The sequence below is a fragment of the Lemur catta genome, chromosome 19 (genome assembly GCF_020740605.2).
Source record: "Lemur catta isolate mLemCat1 chromosome 19, mLemCat1.pri, whole genome shotgun sequence".
Taxonomy (NCBI): domain Eukaryota; kingdom Metazoa; phylum Chordata; class Mammalia; order Primates; family Lemuridae; genus Lemur; species Lemur catta.
This window is the reverse complement of record NC_059146.1, coordinates 15254006-15278443: the sequence shown is the minus strand read 5'-3', so window position 1 is coordinate 15278443 and position 24438 is coordinate 15254006. Positions and strand designations below refer to the sequence as shown.

The 24438-nt window shown below is 35.2% G+C and overlaps 1 protein-coding gene across 1 annotated transcript; it reads right to left on the bottom strand.

Moving 5' to 3' along the window:
* Window positions 1-791: 791 nt before the first annotated feature.
* Window positions 792-17811, bottom strand: ALB (albumin). The gene is made up of 15 exons (XM_045532805.1): window positions 17644-17811; window positions 16894-16951; window positions 15894-16026; window positions 14213-14424; window positions 13496-13628; window positions 12576-12673; window positions 10678-10807; window positions 9512-9726; window positions 7938-8070; window positions 6615-6712; window positions 5041-5179; window positions 4191-4414; window positions 2888-3020; window positions 2203-2270; window positions 792-951 (listed from the first exon to the last, which is right to left on the bottom strand). Exons 1-14 carry the CDS (start codon window positions 17720-17722, stop codon window positions 2229-2231), a joined length of 1827 nt encoding a protein of 608 aa, XP_045388761.1. The 5' UTR covers window positions 17723-17811; the 3' UTR covers window positions 792-951; window positions 2203-2228.
* Window positions 17812-24438: the final 6627 nt, after the last annotated feature.

The window sequence follows — 24438 nt, the reverse complement described above, 5'->3', positions numbered from 1 at the left end:
AGGAGTTTGAGGTTGCTGTGAGCTAGGCTCACGCCACCGCACTCTAGCCCGGGCAACAGAGTGAGACTCTGTCTCAAAAAAAAAAAAAAAACAATACACAAACTAGTAAGTCTGCCAATGACAAAACATATAAATTCAGACACAAAGGTCTGATAGGTCTATAAATTCATAGACAAAGGTCTGGTAGGTCTGTAAATTTACAGATAAGGGTAGGAGATGAGTGATTACCTCTGGGAACAGGGAAAAGAGGCCCAGCATTGAGTATAACATTTTCACTTTGTACAAGAAACTTTCAGCTTCCAACTCTTGTACATGATCAGTTCAGTATACTTTAATCACTCCTTCCTGTACATTCCTTCAGATCTCCTAATCCCCTCTTCCAATAATGCTTTTCCAAACTTGTTACACTCTTCAGGTATTGTTATCGTAAACTGTCTTAAATTTCTTCTAGGATCACTTTCTTTTTTCCGATTCAATTTACTCTTAGAATCATCTCTGTCTCCTTTGTTCCTCATTATTTCTTATACAATCCCAGAAGCAAGGAAAAGCCATGCCTTATCTGTACCATAGTTTTTATTCTTTTATTCAGAATTACCATATGTTAAAATATTATTTCGAATGCTTATAATCTATACCTCAGAAGAGTATTTTTTTTAATTAATTAGCCCATTAGGAACTAGAAGTCCTCTAGCTGAAGTTGAGTAAAAGAAAACATTAGAACTTTCACAGAACCCATAAAATTTTCAGGATGGCAACACCGCTTTGAAAAATAATAGTCCTGGACCATTATAGTAGATTCTTTTCATTTTTTATTAATTGCAGCAGAGAGAAAAGAGGCAAAATGTTTAAAGAAATTTATGTTGCTTAGACAGGGTGTTGGCTTTACACCAACAGAAAAGAAAAACAGACGAATAAACTCTTCATTTCTCTTTCTCTTATTCTCAGAGTAGGCTGAAAAACAAAAGGAAAAATGTAAGTGCTACATGTAAAATGGTAGGTCTTTTTCAAGTCTATCAAAATAAAGGCCAAATTCTTTAGATTGTCTTTCTACAATTGTCACCAGTGGAAACAGTTTAAGCCTGTCCTAGACTTATGAGAGTTGAATTCTCCTTCTGTTGGGCTAGCAAAGGGGCCACACCAAGAAATGCTGTGAAGTCCCCTCTTTGTCACTGGTGCCATTAGACTCCTCAGGCTTCAAAGTCGGAGGCTTTTCCTCATCACTCTTCGGAATTATTTACTTAATACCTACTTTTTACCTAAATTATTACAAACAGAAAGATATCTTCTCAAAGTTAGAACCCTAGAAAGAAAATCTTTCCACTTGGTAATAAAACAAATCACATGTTTAAACAACCAAATTTGTGGAGCTTCCAAGTTGCTTCCTTGCCCAAATGCAGAATATGTAGGTATTATCACATGGGCAAAGACTAAGTTAAAACCTAATAGTGGAATAGACATCACAGTCAGTTTGGAAAATATGAAAATAATTCATGTTAAAAAGTAGTTGAACAACTCATTTTTAAAAACTTTGTATTGTTATTCTATTTTTTAATTCTCCCAAAAATATTACAAACAAAATGGGTAAAACATGTTTATGTACAAACTTCTACATTTTAAAGTGGGCTCTTTTGTCATAAGATAAGAAATTCTACTAAAGCTCAGCACGTTGACAAATTGGAAATGTAGTATCATATTATTCACTATAAAGATCACAGATGCATCATATCCTCCAGTGGAATGGATTTGTTGAGCTACTAGGTTGAACCATGTGAAATCTGCTATTCAACTGTTTTTAACCAACAAAAATACTCTTTCATATGATTCAACCTAATACCTGGGATATTGCCCTGCTGAGCCGTTACTTACTTTCATATGAGGACAATGGTTAACTTTCAGATAGGACAATGGTTAACTCTTAAACTCTGGTTTGAATTTAGAATTTTGGCTCCACCTCTCACTACCTGGGTGGCCCTTTCGAAAATTACTTAACCTATGCCTTGATCTGTACCTTCATTTTCTCATCTACAAAATGGGAATAAATAATGGTACCCAACTCACCCACTATTTTGAGAATTTAAAAAGTTAGTATGTAGAAAGAGCTTAGAGGAATGGTTGGTGCTGGTCTGTATGGCAATGGTCAGTCAATCTTTGCTATTTTAATAATAACTATTATAATTGTTTTTAAAGTCCAAATATAGTTACCTGAAATGCTTGTAATTCTGATGTTTTTAGACTAATGCAGCTTGACTTGCAGCAACAAGTTTTGGACCCTGAATACAAAGAAATGATGAATGTTAGGAAAATACTAGCATTACTATTAGGATAAAAGATTAGCACTTATACAGCCATTGGTGACTGCAAATTGATTTCACATGCATCACATCCCTTAACGCCAATTTACTACTATCATCTCTAGAAGGAAGCTCATGGGCATTTGTTGCCCCCAATGGAATAAAAAGATTACTGTCAGACCATAGGGGGTAATATTAAATGATTTAGACATTTAAATGTAAATTTCCCGACTATCCTGTAAAATCAACCAAATCACACACACCACTTTTCAAGAAAATGTTTAAATAAATTAATGTTTTGGTTTAATGATCAAAAAGATTTCAGATCTTACAAATATTTCCATCAATTTTCATAAGCGCCACAAATTTGGAAACAGAATATGCATTATAATCATAAATATAATAATATGCCACAGTGCAGCAGGAGATAAAAACCAACAACTATTCTGGTCATTTTGTAAGACAACTGTATGTAGAATAAGATCCCTGTACCACATGTATAGGGTGTTCTCAGATATATAAATTTCTAAACCCTAGCCTAACTAAATGCACAAAAATGGAAATTAGACACATTAAAATGAAGTCAACTCCAGTACCTCCTCAGCAAAGCAGGCTTCCTTATCGTCAGCCTTACAGCACTTTTCTACAAAAGTTGCAAAATCTGTCATGACAGCTTTCAGTTGATCATCTGTTGCCTTGGGCTTGTGTTTCACGAGCTCAGCAAGTGCACTACATTTGAACAGAAAAAGAAAAAACAACAGGAAAAAAAGGTTACTGACATAAAGGAATATGGAGATAGTAGGGATGGTAGTGCTATCATTTAAGATTATAAGTCTTAGAGACAGGCAACTCCGAGTCTGAGGCCGAGATACATATGATTATAAACCTCAATATTCTTGTCTGTATAATGAGGATAAAAAAATTCACCTTCATAGGGTTGGTGGGAGGATCAAATGAAATAATCAGTGTAAATTGTTCAACATCTTATACAATGTCAGTAAATCTCTATTCAGTTAATCTCTAGAAAGGATTATGTCGTTGCATTTATATATTATTCAGATTTTGAAAGTGACATGTCACATTGAATTTTATAGTTATTTAAAAGATAAAAATGATCCTTTAAGATTTAATTAACTTGAACATTATTTTGAAATTTTCTCATCTGAGAATCTTTCTTTTTGGTCTTTGAAATTTGCCCCAAAGTTAATAGTGGTGAGGCTATAAAAAAGATTATCCAAACTCATGGGATCTGGTGGTTCTCTTTCATTGACATCTCCAAAGACAACTATGCCAGAGAGAAAGTTGTGTGGGCATGGTAGGTTTTGCAATATTACTCTTTAGTCTGGACCATGACTATAACCAACCAGAGATGATGGCAACTTTCTGTTGCTAAATGTCCTGCAATTCTAACCTCTTGTGATGGCAATAGAAAGTTGAACCTCAGAATTCACATTTCTAGTTTTTCATCGAAGTCTCATTCTTAAAAATCACATTTGGGGGTTTGTCTCATCTGTGGCGTCACCACAGAGCAAACTTAAAATAACCATTTATTCCCAAAAATAAATTATCCTATGATTCCTACTAACTAATTTACTATCTACACAAATCCATCAGTTCATTGTTCAGCTTTTTCTATTGGACATGGCCTAAGATGTTATTTTACTATGGCTTTCATCCACAGTGCTACTTTGAATGACTTGTGGGCAAGATTATAATATAGATTTTTTGCTAAGGAAAAAAGTTATTTATTTTATCCTTGATTCTTTTATCAGCTAAATAAGGGCAATATCCTCAAATACTTCTCTCTAAGAAATATTACTACTTCGGAAAAAGTTGCTCATTTCAATTGACAGTTTTCACTATCAAGACAAACACATGCAGTAATGAAATACTCCTCACAATTGTTTCTTGATTTGTTTTTGCTTGTCAGGAAGTGTGCAAAAATCTGCGTGGAAGGTGAATGTATCAGCATTAAATTCTTTGGGAACGTATGTTTCATCGACTTCCAGATTGCTGAAGCACGGTCGCCTATTTGCCAAGGATTCTGTGCAGCATTTGGTGACTCTCTCACTCACTGGTGTCTTCTCATGCAACACACACAACCGGTTCAGCACCAAAGACAGCTAAAGAATGGGCAGAGAACAGAAATTCAAAAGAAGCAAAGTTGAAAGTTTTCCACGAACCTCTATTTTCCAATGCACCAAAAGAAGTGTTCTATTTTAACTAGCAACGTTGAATCCAAAGTGATTTGAGGCAGTGATTTATTTATCCTTAGAACTGCAAGTAAAGACTTTTAAGTCTTCTCTCTTTTAATTAAAAGGTCTACATTTTAGGAATAATACATTGGAGAAAATAATTGATGAAAATAATTTGAGGTGATATGTCCTGAGATATGTGTTGGAGTGTGGAGGAAATAGTCTTATACTGATACATTAAAGAAGAGACCCACACACACACAAAAAATGAAAACTTAGAAAACACCAGCATGGAACCCTGAAAATGCATGGATTTTTTTTTAAATAATTGATCACCTTTGGGATCTAATCTAAACCTTCACCTTGATAGTCAGGATAATATGGGTGACCAAGTCCCAGCTACCACTACCATATACACACACATGCGCGCACACACACACACACACACACACACACACACGTTAATCCACCCCTGCTTCTGAAAGGTAGCTTTGTCAATATCTAAAAGCAAAAGATCATCATTATTAACTTTATTATATTTTATAAGTACTCACAAAGTCTTCAGTACAGGGCAACCTTTTTGATTCATCCAGCTTACAACACTTGGTACCCACTTTTCCTAGGCTTCTTGAAACCTCCACAAGACTTGGAGTCGACACTTGAGGTACTTTCCTGGTGTAACGAACTAACAACCTGTAAGAAAAGAGGCCATGTGTTTTCAGCCAGGCAAGAGACTGTCTTTTTCTAACACAGTAAACCAAACAGAGAAAGCTTGGCCCAAATCAACTACAGTGTCCTTGTTTTTCATTCATCAGATTATCTCCATTTGCAGAGTGGTGGGATAGTATAGGGGGGAAGACCTTATCCTGAGCAACTATTTAAATCTGGCTTTAAATTCTGCCTGTACCATATAATCTTAGGAAAATGAGTTACCGTATTATAAGTCAGTGGCATTAATAGATTTATTAGTTGCTTCTTTCTTTCAGTTAAACCTATTGAGAGCTTAATGTACGTCAGTACTGTCCTAAACTTGAAAAATACAGGTGAAAAATGGGAGGAATATATCTGACTCAATAGGGATGGTGCAAGGATTAAATTAAAAGGAATAAATTATGCAATTAACCAGTATGGTACCTAGTGTGTAATAAATCATTATTAAGAATGCCAATCACCATTAAAGTCAATGTGTGACTATAATCTTCTCAAGGGAAGAGACTATCTTGTTCACTGTTGTTATTCCTAACATCCAAGTTAGAAGAGTACCAACTATGTATATGACCTGCACAATAAATATCTACTGAATCATATGTCCCTCTTGTCTTTATCTCCATAGATAAGGCTCTATGGAATTGGGACATTAGTCCAGCAGGCCATTCTGTCTATCTTTTAGGGAGGGAAATTCCATAGGACAAAAAGATGGTAATGATCAAAGACTAGATGCATCTTCCAAACATCTAATGCCTCCCAAATAGCCCATCATGAATCTAATCCAGTTCTGACATACCAAGATTTGGCATTTGCCCTTCCAGCCTACCTACATACTCCCAGTTTGTTTGTTTGTTTGTTTGTTTGTTTCCTTCTTTCTTTCTTTTTTTTTTTGTTTTTTTTTTTGTTTTTGAGACAGAGTCTCACTCTGTTGCCCTGAGTAGAGTGCCATGGTGTCAGCCTATCTCACACAACCTCAAACTCCTGAGCTCAAGCGATCCTCCTGCCTCAGCCTCCCGAGTAGCTGGGACTACGTGCGCATACCACAATGCCCAGCTAATTTTTCTATTTTTAGTAGAGATGGGGTCTCACTTTTGCTCAGGCTGGTCTTGAACTCCTGACCTCGAGCAATCCTCCCTCCTTGGCCTTCCAGAGTGCTAGGATTATAGTCAAGAGCCACTGTACCTGGCCCCATGCTTCCACTTTCAAGAAACCAATTTTTTAGACTGAATTCAAATATAGGTTTCTCCATCCCATCAACTTATTTTATCTCTCCTCTTCAGTCTTTCTTGACAAAGAATGATTAAAATATATATACTGTATTTTTATTATTAAAAGTCCTATGCTAGGTGGCTATATATTAAGTCTTAAGTAATTACAAATTGATCAAGAAAAAAATCAGTAAAGGAACAAAAATACTTACGCATTCTGGAAGCCATACTCTCCAAGCTTCTCAAAGAGTTCACAGTTTTCTTTGACTAATTTCTGAGGCTTTTCCACAAGAGGCTGAAATTCATCGAACTGAAACATAAAAGAGCTGTGTGATTCCAACTGAGGATCAGATGCAGGTTGTCTTTCACCCCTCTAGTCAGAACAAGATCCTTTCTTCTTTCTGTCCAAAGCCACAGGACTAGATCTTCAAAGCTACATCTGTCACATTACGTTTGAGCTGCTCGTTTTACTTGGTGAGGCTGCATCGCCTATGTGGTTCAATGGCTAGCATTTGAGCCAGGCCATCTGATTCATTTTCCAATTGGGCAACTTTACTTAACGGATCTCCAAACTTCAGATTCTTCATCTTGAAAATGGGAGCAAAGATGGTACTCACCTCACAGAACTGCTCCGTAAACCAGTTATGCTAATGAAATTAAACAGTACCTGGCATATAGTAAAAGTTCCTTAAGTGGTGGCTATGATTAGAAGTATTATTATTATTATTAGGTCACCTTTCCAGTTGGGTCCTGAGTGCTCCAAAATGAGAGATTTTACCTTGGTCGTTGGTTGCAGCATGGGGCCTGGCATAAAGTGGCTTCTTGGTAGAGGAAAGAATGACTTTTCTCTTATTCCGAATAGTTTGGAAACCATTACGTACGCTAGTAGAGACCCTGAAAATCCTCCAAAACAAATTTCCTCTCCTAATTTAATTTCTTCTTTTTTTTTTTTTATTTCAGCTCATCATGGGGGTACAAAAGCTCAGGTTATATGCATTGTCCATGTCCCGCCCATCCCCCTGAGTCAGAGCCTCAAGCGTGTCCATTCTCCAGACAGTGCGCCCGCCTGGCACTCGAACTATTCCTAAACCTTCTCAAAAAATTTTTGAAAATATTCTAAAGGAATAGATTCTACAACCTCGCTTAAGATTTTTATTCTAGAACTTCATAAACCTCGGAATCAGGTTAACTTTCTTTACATCTAAGTTAAATCTCTTTTAACTAACACTTCAATTTACTTTATATTATTTTATTCTCAGGAATGTGAAAAAGAGAAAAAAACATGGTCACGATTTTGTAAAAATTAGAGATTGTTCTCTTCTGATCGTTCTTCTCTAACTATTCTAGGTTTTGTTAATCATTCTATTGAAGGCTATTTTTCCTATAATGTTTAAGAGCACAGAATTGAAACCACCTTAAGAAAAGATCTAAATCATATTACATAGCATTTTACATGCTTGCATGATTTTGCTTTCTCATTGTTGGAATCATCAGTCAAAGAGCTACATTTTTTTTTTTCCCTGCAAGACACCTACCACTTTGGCATAGCATTCATGGGGATCAGCAGTGGCACAGCACTTCTCCAGCGTGGCTTCGTATACCTTGGCAACTCTTAGTAGCATTAAGGGAGAGTAATCGGCGTGCCTTCTTGAATATTCATATAAAAACCTAATTGAGAGGAAAATTTTTGTTGGACAGATGAGCAAGAAAAATCACATAACTAATCTCAAGAGTAACTCATATTTCAAAGGTCTGAATTTAACTAAACTGCACGCAGCAAAGCTTACTGGCTACGTGGGAGTCCACAGTTAAATGTATCTGGGCTCGATTCCTGGCTCTGCCACTTATTTTACTATATCACCCGGACAATTGTTGAAATTATCAGAACCTTAGTTTCCTCCTGTGGGGAATAGAGATAATAATAGTATCTGTCTCATACGGTGGATTGTGAGAAATACATGACATAATCTATGCAAAATAACACATTGCCGTAGTAAATGTTTGATGAATGACACCTGTCATTTTTATGTCTATTTTGTTGGATTTGAACTACACCTCAAAAAGATTCTGATAGGTGGATAGAAATATATTCTTAAAATTTTCTTTTTCTTGTCCGTATGAGTGAAATCTTATAGAGAACATAGTTTTATTAAATATTATTTAGTGCATAGCAAACTGTCATAATCCAACAACAAAAATGCAAAGTTTATCACTACACTTACTGAGAATATATAATCATTTACTTTGTCATTTCATACCATACTGCCTTGTCACACTACTGAACTTCTGGTCTCTTCAACCAAATACAAAGCACCTGGTGTCAGACCCTATACTTCTTGTTACACATCTTTGCTACCATTATATAGATTAAATAGATAAATGGTTGATGATAGATAGGCAATATATATTCACACACATATAAATGTTCAAGAAATGCCCTTTTAATTAATTAATTATATAATTTATATACACATCAAACATTTCTAGAGGTATTTCCAGAAATATCCCTAAGGAGTAAGGAACATTGAGCTTTTGCCGTGAGCATATATTATTTTATGACAATGCTTTTTTTTGTTTGTTTTATTTATTTTTTTTTTTATTTTTTTTTTTTGAGACAGAGTGTCATTCTGTTGCCTGGGCTAGAGTGCCGTGGCATCAGCCTAGCTCACAGCAACCTCAAACTCCTGGGCTCAAGTGATCCTCCTGCCTCAGCCTCTCAAGTAGCTGGGACTACAGGCATGAACCACCATGCCTGGCTAATTTTTCTATATATATTTTTAGCTGTCCATATAATTTCTTTCTATTTTTATTAGAGTCGGGGTCTCACTCTTGCTCAGGCTGGTCTCGAACTCCTGAACTCAAACGATCCGCCGGCCTCGGCCTCCCAGAGTGCTAGGATTACAGGCGTGAGCCACCACACCCGGCCTTATGACAACATTTTAAACTAACTAACTGTATTGAAAAATTTTTAAATGCTGGGAGAGAGCAGGATGAAGAAGCGTTCTGTGCAACATGGGAATTGTAGCAACTCCAAAGAAAAGCCTAGCATGTCTTCCTAAGTGGTGAGGCCATATAACAGCTCTGAAAGAATAATTCCTTGTTGACTTACGTGCCCATGAAGACATCTTTTGCCTCAGCATAGTTTTTGCAAACTTCCTTATCCTCAACAAAATCATGAGCTAATGGGGTCAAGTCAGCAGGCGCCTCATCATTTTCCACGTGAGCAAGGCAGTGGGATTTTTCCAAGACAGGCTTATCACAGCATTCCTTCAGTTTAGAGGACAGTGAATCTTGATGTTCACACATGTACTTGGCAAGGTCGGCCTAGGAGCAGGGTGATAGAAATTGTACGACATAAATTGGCATTGCTACACTTTCTCCTCAGACCTTTATTATGTTAGCAGAACACACGGATTGTATCCTAAGACCATATCTACACCAACGTGCCTTCTACAAACATGTTCTCAGTCTGCTCCTAAACTTGGAGACTCAGACTGAACCACTAAAACATTCCTCCCTTGATGTGAATACACTAGTAACAGGTGCTCTTTTCAGTTATTTATTGAGTTTATATTTCTGCTGTTAAGGGATTTAAGTTTTTCTCATAAATTCTAAATAGTTCCCTCAAATTAAGTGCAGGCATTTTGAAACCAAAAAAACTACATAAAGTATGAGTAGTTTTTGAAAAATGAGTCAAGATCATAGTCACAGGCCCTGCTTACATGTATCAAACATCTACCTTAAATTTTCCAGAAAGTGTCATGAGAAATTAGGATTCTAGTGTTTGATCATAGTTTTAATGTTTAAAGAACGAGAGAAAATATTATAAGTTTGGGGAAAAGAGATTATCATGCTAAATATTTGTGTATTCAACATAGAGAGTCAATTAAGGGAGAGAATATAGAGGGGGAAAAATACATCATTTCTAAATGTCTCTGCAGGGAGTAGCCCTTCTCCAACTCCACCCACCTCCCCCTGAAATCTTAGAAGTCTACCTGCCAGTTGTTCTCCTTCAGTTTAAGCCCTTGTTCACAGTGGGAGTATGAAGGAAAAGGTTTACAAATCAATGAATGGGTTTATGAGGTCATTTAGTAATGAGAATGGCCAGGTTAAAAAAAAAAAGTACTGCAAGGCAGGGAAAGGTTGGGGACAGAGCAAATGGGAGCACAGAAGACAATCTTAACCCACCATCAGCTGTCACCAATGATACAAAATGAATCCATTCTACGAACTTAAGCACGCAAGCTACCAAAGAGCATATGGATGACACCTTACCCTATCATCTGCACATTCAAGCAGGTCGCCGTGACAGCATTCCGTGTGGATTTTGACAAGGTCTTGCACTAACTTGGAAACTTCTGCAAACTCAGCTTTGGGAAATCTTTGGCTCAGGCGAGCTACTGCCCTAAAAAGAAAATCCCCCCATCAAAATATTATCATTCAATATTTTATGTGAAAGCAGTCGGAAAATACTATTTCTAACAAAAAATTTCAAGACAAACATATAGAATTTTTTTTTTAGACAGAGTCTCACACAGTGTTGTCATCAGAGATCACTGCAACCTTGGACTCCTGGGCTCAAGCAATCCAACCATCTCATCCTCCAGAGTACCCAGGACTACAGGCGTGCACCACCACATGTGGCTTTTTTTTTTTTTTTTTGGTAAGGACAGGGTCTTGTTATGTTGCCCAGGCTGGTCTCAAAACTCTTGGCCTCAAGCGATCCTACTGCCTTGGCCTCCCAAAGTGCAGGGATGACAGGTACGACCCATCATATTGAGCCAGAAATAAATTTTTAAAATTCACTGGTTTTTGTTTTAATGCTACTTTGGAACCAAATGGTTATCTTTTTTATTTAGGGCAGAATTGTCCATTTAAGAGGTATGTGTGGTGGATAGAAATCTAGCAACTCACAAAAGCAGGAATCAAAAAGGAATTCGAAAAGGAGCAACAGGCTCCTTGAGGGGCATCCAGTTTGGAGGCTAAATTTGACTTGAAGATCTGGCTATATCACTTATTAGCAGTAGGATCCTGAGCAAATCACTTATCCTCTTGGCTTCAGCCTCTGCAGTGTCACAATGACATGCTAAATCAAAGGACTGTTTTGAGAATTAAATTATATAACACCTATGAAAGCATTTTGTAATGTGGGAAGTACCACACTAATTCCAGTTATCCTTTTTCTCAACTAAAACACATTCTTCCTGACTTCTAAAGGTCTCCAAGAAAAGAAATTTCATAACTTCTACAGAATTCAGGAGTTTTCATTGATCAGACTTTTACCAGGAAAGATCCAGCACAGTCTCCACACCATGCCAAGATGTACAAGGCTGATTTCCTTGTTCTTTCCCTGGTCATTTCAGAGTTGCCTAAATCTGATGAAGGAGAGATTTCTTTACCAGAATCAATCATAGCCTGTTTAGCATTTCATGATGGGATTGTTTCATTTATCAATTTGGTTGCTTTTGGTGATTTTAAATGGTAGGAATGATGGGCAAATATAGTTCAACTGAAAGTTTCTAGAGAGCATGCATAATGTCTATTATTTTCATTTTATCTCCTATTTGTGTTGATTTGTTGTGGACTAGCAGGTGAGGGGTTAGGGGGTAGGGAAAGGGCATAGTATTTTTCCTGGCTCAGATATTAAAGTATGCTCCCAGAATCAGCTAAGTAATGTAAAAACAGAGGCCCAGGAAAAAATATGAGATTATGAGCAGAGTTGGAGGTATGAGAAAATTAGAAGACTTCAACTTAGTTGCTGACTGAATTGAATTTTCAGGGCATAATTTAATTATCAGGGCAAAAAAGAATAAGCTGACACTTTCAGATCATTGAGGGGAAAGATAAAATTAAATAAAAGATCCTGACTACTACAAAAATAATGGACTATTAGAATAAGATTTCCAGTCTTTATAAATAAATAGGACTTAAATATCTGTCCCTTTTTAGGACAAAAAAGATAGCTTTCTCTAAATTCTTGACTGCTTAGAAAAAATGTAAAATTGTCATTGACGTTCTGATTTTTACCTTTACTAAATTTCTACCTTTTAGAAAACCAGAAAGATGTATTTGAAAGCACTTTGTAAAATGCCATATAAATGGACAATTGTGTCAACTGAATCATCATTTATACCATTATAAAGATACAAACTACATTAAAAAAAAATATTCACCATGCTTTGAAAGCTCTATCTCCAAATTTCTGGAGACTGCTGCACTTGAATCTCTGCTTGGCAGATGCAACCATTCCTTCCTCCTTCAAAGCATCAAGCTACAAAAAGGAATAATTTGGGAACAATTAGAAAAGAAAAATTCTAAACATCCTTTCATAAGCTCCGATGAGACTATGCCAAATTAAATTTTAAAGAGATAATTTATGCCTAAATTCCCCAAGTATTCCATTTGGCAAATAATTATTTTGCTGTGTAAGGAAAGGAAACATTAGTCTGATCATAGCAGGGGCCTCTAGGTAGCTAGAAACCGGCTGGAGGCATTGTCAGGGAAAACGGCCCTGGAAGGAGAAATAGGAGAACAGAATACACTAATATCCCAGGGAATGTGACTTTGCTGACTTTGCAATTTTGTGTATTAGTCACTTCAGTCCCTCCTCTACCCACTCTCGTAACATCAGTAAAGGGAATGAAGCACATCATAATAAGTATTTATGGAATGGATGGAGGAACCCTCACTTCCAGATGTAGTAAAATTCTCTGCTTTGCATTCCTGCCCCAATAAATAGATTTATGGGAGCATAACAGAAACTGTGTACCTTGCTGTGCAATTTGACAAATGAGTTTCTGTATTTCACTGTAGTGATTACCATCATAAAAAACTGGTAAGATGTTTAGACACACACATATTGACCCCCTCTGTCGGATCACCATTGGCAAATTTTAGAAGGAGAAATGAGGATATCAGAGGCCTTCACAGAGGACGAAAGATCTTTTGGGAGAGATAAGAGTGAGGAAGGCTTTTGTTGAACATGTAGAGAAGTTTGTATCAGAGACTTAGCCTCCCTAAATCTAGCCATAAGGTGGTCAAAATCTGAGGTTGGGTTATGAACTGGTTCTTCTATTCTTCTTTTAGGCATTACCTTCGGTAACAAGCAGGCAGCTTTATCATCAGCTTGACAGCATTCTGCAAAGGCATGTTTATACCTTTCAGCGAAGAAAAGGAGTTCTGGACCATAAAAGTAAGGATGTCTTCTGGCAATTTCATATAAGTAACTAAATTTTGAAACAGAAAAACAGGCAGTCATTTTTTAACAGGAGCTAGTATTACAGAAACAATTGTAATCAACATTCTCCCCAGAGCCTCCAAAACCTAAAGATACCTAATTAACCAATTAAGCTCAATTTGCACATGCGCCTTGTCTTTTTCGATTTTTAAGTCAGTGAAAGGAAATTAAGTTTGTGTGTGTGTGTGTGTGTGTGTGTGTGTGTGTGTGTGATAAATGGTTAAATTTTGATGATATAATGTTGCTAACATGAAATCAATTCTGAGAATAACTATATAACTAATAACTATATAACTATATATATCTTCACAATATTTAAAAATATGTTCATCTCAAATATTTCATGTGGATCACATGCTGTTTCAATGAAATCTAAAAGATCTTTAATCATATCTTTTTGTTGTGTAGAATTTTGTGGTATCAAATATTGCTTTTTAAAAAAATCATCATAAGAATACTTCTAAGTCCTAATGTTGAAACTATTTTTTGTGATGATAATTGTTATAGTGAGTATTGGCCTATGGATTTACTCTATAATTTTTAATGTTGAAGGATAAACATCTGATTACTTACACTCCCAAGAACTTATTTTCATTTTCCTGAAAGCTGGTGCACATAACGTCGGCCTCTGGTCTCTCCAGCGGGGGGAGGTCTGGCTTGTCTTCCTTGTGGTCCAGAAAGCACTGGTTTCTCTCGGGTTCTTGCTTTGCGCAGCAATCAGCCATTTCACCATATTTTTCACGAAGACTTGCAACTGTGCATAATTTATCTCCCAAAAGAGTATGCTAAATGGAAGAGAGCAGCCTTCAAATTGCAGGGCAGTACTTTATTTTCTTTACCGTCAAAGGATAGCAGAGGAAATTTAACATTCTTGTAAAGCTTGGTTAGGAAATCATAATAATCTATTCCCCTTCTCCCAGTCCCAAGCTTAGAGTTTCTCTTGATTTGACCATCTTTGTGTAATTTTCATAAGAATTAACTGTCACGTTATTGCTTATGGTGGATAAAACGGAAGGGCAAAAAGGCAATCAATAGCTTTCAGCAATTTTATATCACTCTTATTTCCAGACCTGACACTGAAGTCTGGGAGAGCGATCATTATAACAAAAATCAAGGGGAAATAAACTTCTAAGTAGCAGGTGAATTCACACTGGGGAGAAAATGGTTTCAGATAGTTTCTCATTTGATCTGGTCGTTTTTGAGGGGTCTAATTTTTTAGTAGACACCATTTAAAACTGAGACCTATCTGGAAATACCATAAGTTCAAAGTTCTTCAAAATGACTGAGTACCTTGCTTTATTATTGTATGTAAAAATATGAATATCCCTAAAATGAGGAGTGTATAGCTGTTCTGTTATTCCACCCAGGTAACAAAATTAGCATAGAAATCAATTGGTGTTTTCTGACTGTAAAAACCAGGCTATCATCTCTAAGAGACAATAGCACTCCCATGTTTGTTGTAGGACCATTCACAATAGCCAAGATGTGAAAACAACCTAAATACCTATTAATAAATGAGTGGATAAAGAAAATGTGGTACACACATACAGTGGAATACTACTCAGCCTTAAAACGAAGGGAATTCTGCAGTATGCAACCATATGGATGAATCTTGAGGATATTATGCTAAGTAAAATAAGCCAATCACAAAAAGACAAATACTGCATGATTCCACTTATATGAAATATCTAAAATAGTCAAATTCCTAGAATCAAAGAATGTACCTGATGGTTGCCAGGGACCAGGGGGAGGAAGGAATAGAGAGCCACTAATCAACAGGCATAAAGTTTCAATAAAGCAAGATAAATAAGCTATACAACATTGTACCTACAGTCAACAATAATGTATTGTACACTTAAAAATTTAAGAGGGTAGATCTCATGTTGTTAAGTGTCTTTACCACAATAAAATAAAATTAATAAAAATATTCTATCACTATGAGCCTCTGTGAAAGAAGCCAAACTTCAGATTTTGAAAAGATATTTTTACAAATGACAAACTGCCATTTAAATACACTATGACTGTTGTGTGTGATCTCAACGAAGAAATGTTTTTGAAAACTGTCAGCATAGCTAGAGCATCCCTATCTCAGAAGAAACAATGGTTTATCAGTCGATAAGCAACTTTTGAGTGTTGCTTACAAATCTGATCATTTAATAATAATCGAGAAATTTTAAAAAGAAGTTTTTTCCTTTGAAATGCCTGGGATTACTTAGAAGAGAAGGAAGCATCTTCAAAATTAGAATGTACTTACAAGTGATTTGTCACAATTTTCAGCTGATTCATCAGCAACACATGTTTTTGCAAACTCAGTTACTTCATTCACTAATTTTACATGATCTTCAAAGGGGCACTTCTGAAGAAACTGAGCAAAGGTTACCAGTACCCTGAAACAAAGGACAGAGAAAAATGTAGCATAATAAAACTTTAATATAAAACAGATTGCTATGCTAGACAGCAAATCATGTATGTGTCTATGTTCTATATTTTATGCATCTTTTTTACTATTATCCAGAAAGCCTGCCCATATCAGGTATTACCTGCAACCTAACCAGGCATATAAATCTTCCTAGACAAAGAGGTTATATATTGCTTCAGTGTTGGAAGTATATGTATGTGCGTGTCAGTAGATGTTCACACAGAGAGCAAGAAAGCAAACTGGAAACTAAATAGATCTAATCATCAAGACTAGGCATTGCATAAGTCCTTTGAGTTCTTTAAAACAAAAATGAACCCCCCACGCCTCTTTGAATTAGGCTGTAGGAGAGATTGACCTTTAAAAAGCAAACTATTTTCTCATTTTTTGCTAGATTAAGTAGATACTAAAATGTGCCCAAGAAACCACAGGACTATTTGCTATAGGGAGAGAATTTAGTAAGTGAGCTGCCAAAGGAACCATATATTAAAGTCCTTTTCACTATGCAGGTGGTATAGGAGTTCCAGAGCTGCACTGTCCAATATAGCAGCCATTAGCCACACGGGATTACATGAATTTAAATTAATTAAAATTAAATGCAATTTAAATGCTTATTCCTGTATTGCATTTGCCTTATTTAAAGTATTCAATATCCACGTGTGTTCAGTGGCTACCATATTGAACAGCAGTGATACAAAATATTTTCACCAATACAGAAAATTCTATTGGACAGCACTGTTATAGAGTCTGTACTCTGACAGGGGAACACAAGGACTTTAGAGTAATAACCAATGCTATTAGAAACATTAAATTTGATTCTTCAATATTTTTAACTTACAGGGCTTTGAAATTTCCTTCTCCCAAATCATTAAACCGATGAGCAAGTTCACTCTTGTCTTGGGGGAGAAAAAGACAAAACAGAAGATTTGTTTGAATACTTAAAGAACCAACAAGTTATGATGCTACTTTTTATATTTCTTTCCATTTGATTCAGGTTATTCATTTGCTCCAAAATATTGGGCTCTGATTCCTACAGCAAATTTTAGAATGATGGTGAACTATTTCTTATGTATTTAAACAGAATTATTCAATCACCAAGAATTCTATTTTAGAAATTATTACTTATAGCTTTATATTCAAACTTAGTTAGATCTAATGTTTTTGTAGTATCTATTAATAGCTACTGAGAAGACGGTCTGAAATAAAAAATATATAAATAACAAGTTCTATTTATTTATAAGATTAACAACACAGGTTTTGTGTTTTTTAATAAAGCATGGCACAGTGGATAGGCCTTTGAATTCTATTTTCAGCTCTGTTCTGTGAAGTTTAAGTCACTGTGCCTAAAGTTCCTTTATGTGCAAAAGAAAATTATGGTCTCCAAACAATTCTCAACATTTTTTCCTCAGATGTTTGAAATATATTAATAAGATAACCTTATAAGCATTCATCAATACAAAACATCATCACATTCTACAACTAAAGGCTAAAGGAAAATTTAATTCTTTAAAGATGTAGCGTTTACTAAAACTTTCCTTTACTAAGAAAAGAAAAGAAAAGTTGAACAATAGAAAAATAAAATTCTTACGTGTATCTCGACGAAACACGCCCCTGGAATAAGCAGAGCTGAAGAGAAAGAGAAGGGAAATAAAGGTTACCCACTTCATTGTGCCAAAGGTTTGTGGGTTTGATAGAAGAGAAAAGATAGGAGAAATGGAGAGAAATTAGCACTAATATACTTCTTTAACCAATAATTGTAGATTATTAACTAGCCTCATCTTTGCATTTCATTGCCTCCCACCTGATTACAAAATTCATAATACACTTGCCAAAAAAATTGTTTGACTAAATCCCTTGCGTATATTTGCCATCTGGAACTGTTTTCTTCACAAGACCTTGCCAATTCATTAAAGTCATGCAAAACATCTTACCAAATTTTACATAAGAGTTTAAACGATTTGTACCTATTATTCATTACCATGGTCTTTATCTGCAGTTTCCCATTTGAACATTTTAGTTTTCAATGTTTGCAAAAATGTAACCAAATCAATGAGTTTGCTTGGAAAGACAAACTAAAGGAGCTAAGTCCCAAATTGCATCTATTACTAATTTCAAGTGTGCTTTTGTGTGTAGGTAATAAAAAATGAAAAATTTGTACACACACAAACACACATTATAAGGCTTCCATGTCTTTTTCATTCTTCTGAAACCATTCTGTCTGAACCATTTTGCCTTAGATGCAAACTGAGAAAAAGCCATAGCAACAATAGCAACTAAAATAGGTATTTAGAAGTTCCATGTTTCCATCCTAGCTCTGGCCCACATGTGATTCAGGCCCAGAGGTAGGGCTTAGATCCAATATGAGTATCTTTCATGGGATTTTCAGTTAAGAAGAGAAGAGGAGGAAAATGAACCCAAATGACAGAGATGATTATCTTTGTCATCGCAATATACATGATATATATGATATATATGTATATATGTATATACATATATACGATATATATGTATATACGATATATATGTATATACAATATATACAGGTTGATCCCTGATTCACCTCTACAGGTTATGAGAACCCTAGACCTTCTTTACCAGGCAGAGGATTCTTTCCCTCCCTGTTTCATAACTTTTTTTCCTTTCTCCATTTTAATAAATAGAAAATTTGCATGCTCTTCTTTAATGTTACTTTAAATTTCAAAAAAAAAAATTAACCATTATTTCTAAAAACAAAGCAAAGTAAGGATAATTTTTAAAACGTTTTTGAAATCTTTCTTTCCCATTCTCCCCACCCAAGGTTCTGATCTCTACTTCTAAAAGACTATTTATTCTACCTCTGCCCTTTTGCTCTAAGATGAACTACTGATTTCAACCAGTAGGAAAAATGACTTTCTCCTATACAACAATTAGTATCAAGCTGGTTATTTTACTTAATTAAATAACTGAGTCAGTCAAAATTGTCAGTCAAATTGCCCTGTGGCACATAGAGGCACAGAGACTAATAAATATTCAAGAGAAGCATTATTTTTCCTATTCAGTCTTATAATGAAAGAAATTTATTTTCTATGATCTTATTTTATGTTATTTTATCTTCAGGAATGAGTACTATAATAATTAAATAATCAAGCATAGAGGAGAAAATGGATGCTACATGATAGACAGATAGATAAAAAATTTTTTTTTTAACAATTCAAAGGAGTCCTGGAAGGGAATACCAAACTAGTCTTTCAGGCCACAAATGAACAGAAATAAAAGAATGTCTGTCTATGAAATTATTTCCACTGGAAAAAAACATCTTTGATAAAGCCAGGAAGCTTACGTTGGAAAAAAAAAAGAAATTATTCTAACTTTCTAAATAGAGAAAATAATTCTTTCTTGGATAAATTATGTCAAATTTTAACTTCCTAGAAAGAGTGGGCACTGTTTATTTGAAGTCAGTGACCAACCTCAGCCTTTTCCTGACATGGATCTATGGGGAAGGCCTATGCAAACACAAATCCTTATCGTTAAATATAATTGTATTACTAATTCACAAGTTCAGGCCTTTGTCACTCACAGATAGACTTTGTGCATTTTTTTACTTAACATATGAAAAGAATAATACTAGTCTATCTGCTTTGTACTGCAATGTTATCTTGTAATACATTGATAAATACAAAAAGTCCACCCCAAAATTCAAATTCATTATGACTGATTAGAAACTTTGAATTGATTTTCCTATATTTAATGATGATCCCATAGCTTGAAAAACAAAACTGACAACACCTGAAAGAATCTTTCCTTACAATACCAATAAGGTGTTTTGCATGTGTGTATCCTTATTAAAGATTAGTAAACAGTTGGTAAAATAAAATATTTGTCTTAACACTATCTTGCATTCTTAAAATTAATCTTAGTTAATAAGAAACACTAGAACATTTGCATTTTGTGGATTCCCGAATTAAGAATCTCTACATTTTTTTCTGAAAACCTCTGGCATTAATTCTACACGTACATTCTACACTGAGTGAAATAAAACCACATAATTGTTAGTTATTTCTAACTATCCTGTTCGTTGAGCTTTTAAACTCTATGTTTAGTCAGTCATCAAAGGACTCTGGCATGAAAGTAAATGCAAACATTTAAACTAAGAGTTATAAATATGGTTTAGAGAATCTCATTTCTAAGTATTTAATAAATAGAAAAATAGCTCTGACGATATTGCAGTGTTTTTGTGGAAGAAGTTTAAAAATAAAGGGTAGTTAAAATTATTTTCTTTGAAAAGAATAATAATATACTGATCATTGAGAAAAGAAAAAAAAATACCTCAATTGAAATGTAAATATATCTGAGAATTAAACCTAAGCCTTTATATCCCTTTTGTGCTTTGTTTTGCATTTATTTATACAGGGTAGAAAAGAGACAGTTTTGAAGATGAGCTATCTCTTTGGATAGTCACTCATTTTCTGGCCACCCTAAACATAATCTTAAACTATACCCTTTTACTACCCTCTGGATTTCTGAAGTTTCTCACCAGGTTATTCAAAGCAGCCTTGCCCTCCATCTGCCAATCCATTTGGTCCAGCCTTTATGCTGTCTTCCACCATGACTGCCATGATAGATGATTACTCCTGATTCTCCTCTTGGAAATAGAGTGAAACATATTCATGAAAATATGACAACAATGTCTAGTAATATCCTAAGTATTTTAACAGAGACTTCTAGAAACTACTTAACCCAAAGTCATTCCAAAATACAAGAAATCTGGATTCATTTGGAGAGAAAATTGGGGACGGGAAAATCTTTTCTTAGTATTCTTTCTACCATAAAATGAAGATACGCAGAACCTACCTATCATGAAGGGCCTGGACTGCTTTCTAAAAAATACAGAAGGGTAGAAAAGTAAAATATTGCTAAGCATCAAACTAACCAACTGAAACAGAATCAGCAATTTAATGTTTTATTCACTTATAAAGATACATTTCCCAATAAAAAAAAGAAAACTGCCCAAAATGTATAAACTTATACAGGCATTTCTAATACAAATAAAAAATTGCAATGTAAACATCAATTGTCCCCTGGTCTCCCTCCATAAGCCATCCATCCAAAATACCCACTTGAATTAGTGAAAAATAATTGGCTAAAAATTTCACAGGGGACAGGGAGGAGATAGTTTTACATCATAAAAACCACAATAGGTCACCATCTTTGGCTTGTCCCATCTTAAAGTTCCTCTGCCCCCAAAGCTCCGATGGCAAAAGGGTCCCTTTTTCACTCTTTCTTCATGTTACGCTGGGTCTCTGGAATTTATATCTAACTCCACTCAAATTTCCTAACCATTTACTTAAAGTTTCTCAGTTCTTTACACACAGTTTAATTCAGTTCAGTGTCAGTTTCTAACTACAGACTTAGACATGCAAATTGATATATAACCTCATGCCACAGGGATCAAGTTGGATTAAATTAACTTTAAAGATCCTTCTGCCTTGAACATTCTGATTCCTTGTTTTCAATGTGACAGTCATAGAATGAGAAAAGAGCCTGAGTGGTAGGAAAGAATACATCAAGTTAGGCAATTGGGATCCAAGTTTGAGAGCTTGCTCATTCCTAAGCCACACATTGCTCCTCAAGCATTACTCTCTAGCAAGTTCCGCTTAACATTTTTAAGAAATGAAAAGGTCACTTAAACTTGTCTAAACCATAGTAATAAAATGAGACATTCCCATATCTTTTTATCAGTTTTTTCAAGCACAAGAAAACTATAGCTAATGCCTACAATCCATGCTTAATGATTCATCCTAAATTAACAAACAGAATCTATAAACATATAAATTGAAATTAATAACAGCAATTCCTATCTCATGATAGCTACAGATGGAAATCAAACAAATGAATGCACTGCTTACTCTATTCATACTCCATATTTTTTCAAATGCAATTCGAGAGACTTAATGCACAAAAGAAATTTAAAGTTACAAAAATGAACTTTAAAAAAATGTTTTTATTTCAGCATATTATGGGGGTACAAATGTTTAGATGGCACATAATTGCCTTTGCCCCACCCGAGGCAGAGCTTCAAGCATGTCCATCCCCCAGATGGTGCGAACCGTACCACCCATTAGGTGTGTATATACCCATCTCCTCTTCCCCCCTCCCATCTGCCCAACACCCAATGAATGCTTCCTGTAAAACAACAAAGCCTGTATAACTAAAATATTCCTATGTTGAAATTTTAGTAGATCAAGTGTAGAATGTTTTCATTAAAAGGTAAAATTTTTTTCTCTCTGATGTCTTCTACATTAGAATTTGTGAGATGTTTTATAATTTCCCAGTGCCGGTCCTTAGCTAATGCTTCCCTGACCTGTTACCCAGCTGAACCTTGGAATTTAAGTCTTGGAATTCTCTTGAGTTTTTCAAGCAACTATGTATGTGCTAACAGCAAGAAATGGATTATTTGATCAAGAAAAAACTTGTAACAATTAAGAAATATATCCAATAAATAATTGGCAGATGTTCACCTTTTTTAACAGAAATTCATCTCTAGCCTAATTAAAATAAACTATATAATATAAATGCTTTCAGAATGATTTTTAAATATTATTGGGTATATAAGCATTGAATTGTTCAAAATTAATTTTTCATGATATAGATATTGAAAAGAATAAAATTATTTTTGTTAGAATAATATACACGAGTTTGAAAGTTTGGTTTGCAAAAATAGTTCATTTAACAATAATGTGTTACAATGAAAATATGCATTCAAATAGAATAAAGAATTAATTTCAATAGCATATTGTGTTGATAACGACACTCTCCTTCAGATATGTTTCTGATTCAGTTATATTAACAACATATCCAGTATATTTAACACCAACAGCTTAAATTACTATATAAAATACATATAATAATTATTTTATTTTATTTTTTATGTTTACACTATTTATTTATTCATGCCTTAAAATTATATAAATTAGCCTCTCCATAATCAATGTCTTGAAGGCAAATGGCTGTATTGATGAGTCCAAACTTCTCTCTGCAGGTACATGGAAAACTGGCAAAAAATGCACGTCCGGAATGATGGTATCTAAAAGCAAACATTGTCTTGGCATCAACACACGTACTATTTATTTAAGAACAACATCGTTCTTGCTGACAGGGCATTATCCACAAAAGAACATTTCATGCTTATTTTTAAGTAGTGACACCTAGTTTTTCATTCATGCTCAAAATTTATTGAGTGTCCACTATATACTAAGCATTTACTAGACTCTGAAGATGCAAAGGATTAATAAAACACACTCTCTGACTTTAAGGAGTTCACAGTCTAACGGCAGAGACAGACACATAGGAAGATAATTAAAATACAGCATTGTAAATTACTCTGTACATAGAAGACGAGGTACTCCTGGGATAATAATGTAGAGGAGAAGCTCTAAATCCAAGGGCAATCTCATGCACAAATCAGATGTGTGGGCTCTCACCACTGTAGTTACCTATGCAGCTCAACAGATTTCAAACTTCAAATTTGCATTCACTAGGTTTATTTTTGCTTGCAAAGGAACTTTGCTGGAGAAATGGAATGAACAGTCAGAGGACTGAGGGAAGGAAGGAGGAGATAAAGATGTGTGGTTTCTAAATGTTAGATAAAAGACCAAAGCAAAGCAAAGTGTCCCAACTTCAAAGACGATGGAACTTTCTGCAGAACCTTAAGAAAGAAAAGCAAAGCAGGTTGGCATACATAAAAGAAAAGAATTTATAATTGTCTGGGTTTCCAGGCAAAGCTAAGTATGGAAATGTGGTCATTTTAATATTGCAGGCCCCAAAGAAAGATACTATCCTTGTAGAACCCACAAAACTTGTGTGGGGAAATAGTCTATCTAAGATGATTGACAAAGTCAGTATACCACCCAAGTATTTAGGGATGAAACAATGTTCCTGATTCAAGCAGTATTTGTTTAATACCATGAGTCTGGGAGTCTAAGAGGGCTTTCCTGGGAACCTGCCATTTGAGCTGAGAATTTGTTAAATGAGCAAGAATAACAAAGGAAGAAAATAGCCTTCTAAGCAGAGGAAACAGCACGTGCAAATGCCTGGAGCCAGAAAGAGTTTGAAAGAAATTACAAGAAAGGCTAGACGGAGCGTTGGAGAGAAGCACAGCGTGAGATGAAATAGGAGAACAAGAGATAGCTCTCAATGTCATCTTAGCTCCAGTAAATATTTTGGTCTTTATTCTAAAAGCAATGAGAAGATGTTGCATAATAAGAGGAGGGGTGGGGTCTCCACATGCACATAAATGAGGCCCCTCATGGCACAGGATGGAGTCAAGGGGGTCAAGAGGAGAAGTGGGCCAGGGTTGGAGGCTGGTTCTCGCCAGCACAAAACTCAAAGGAGGTAAAATTAGCAG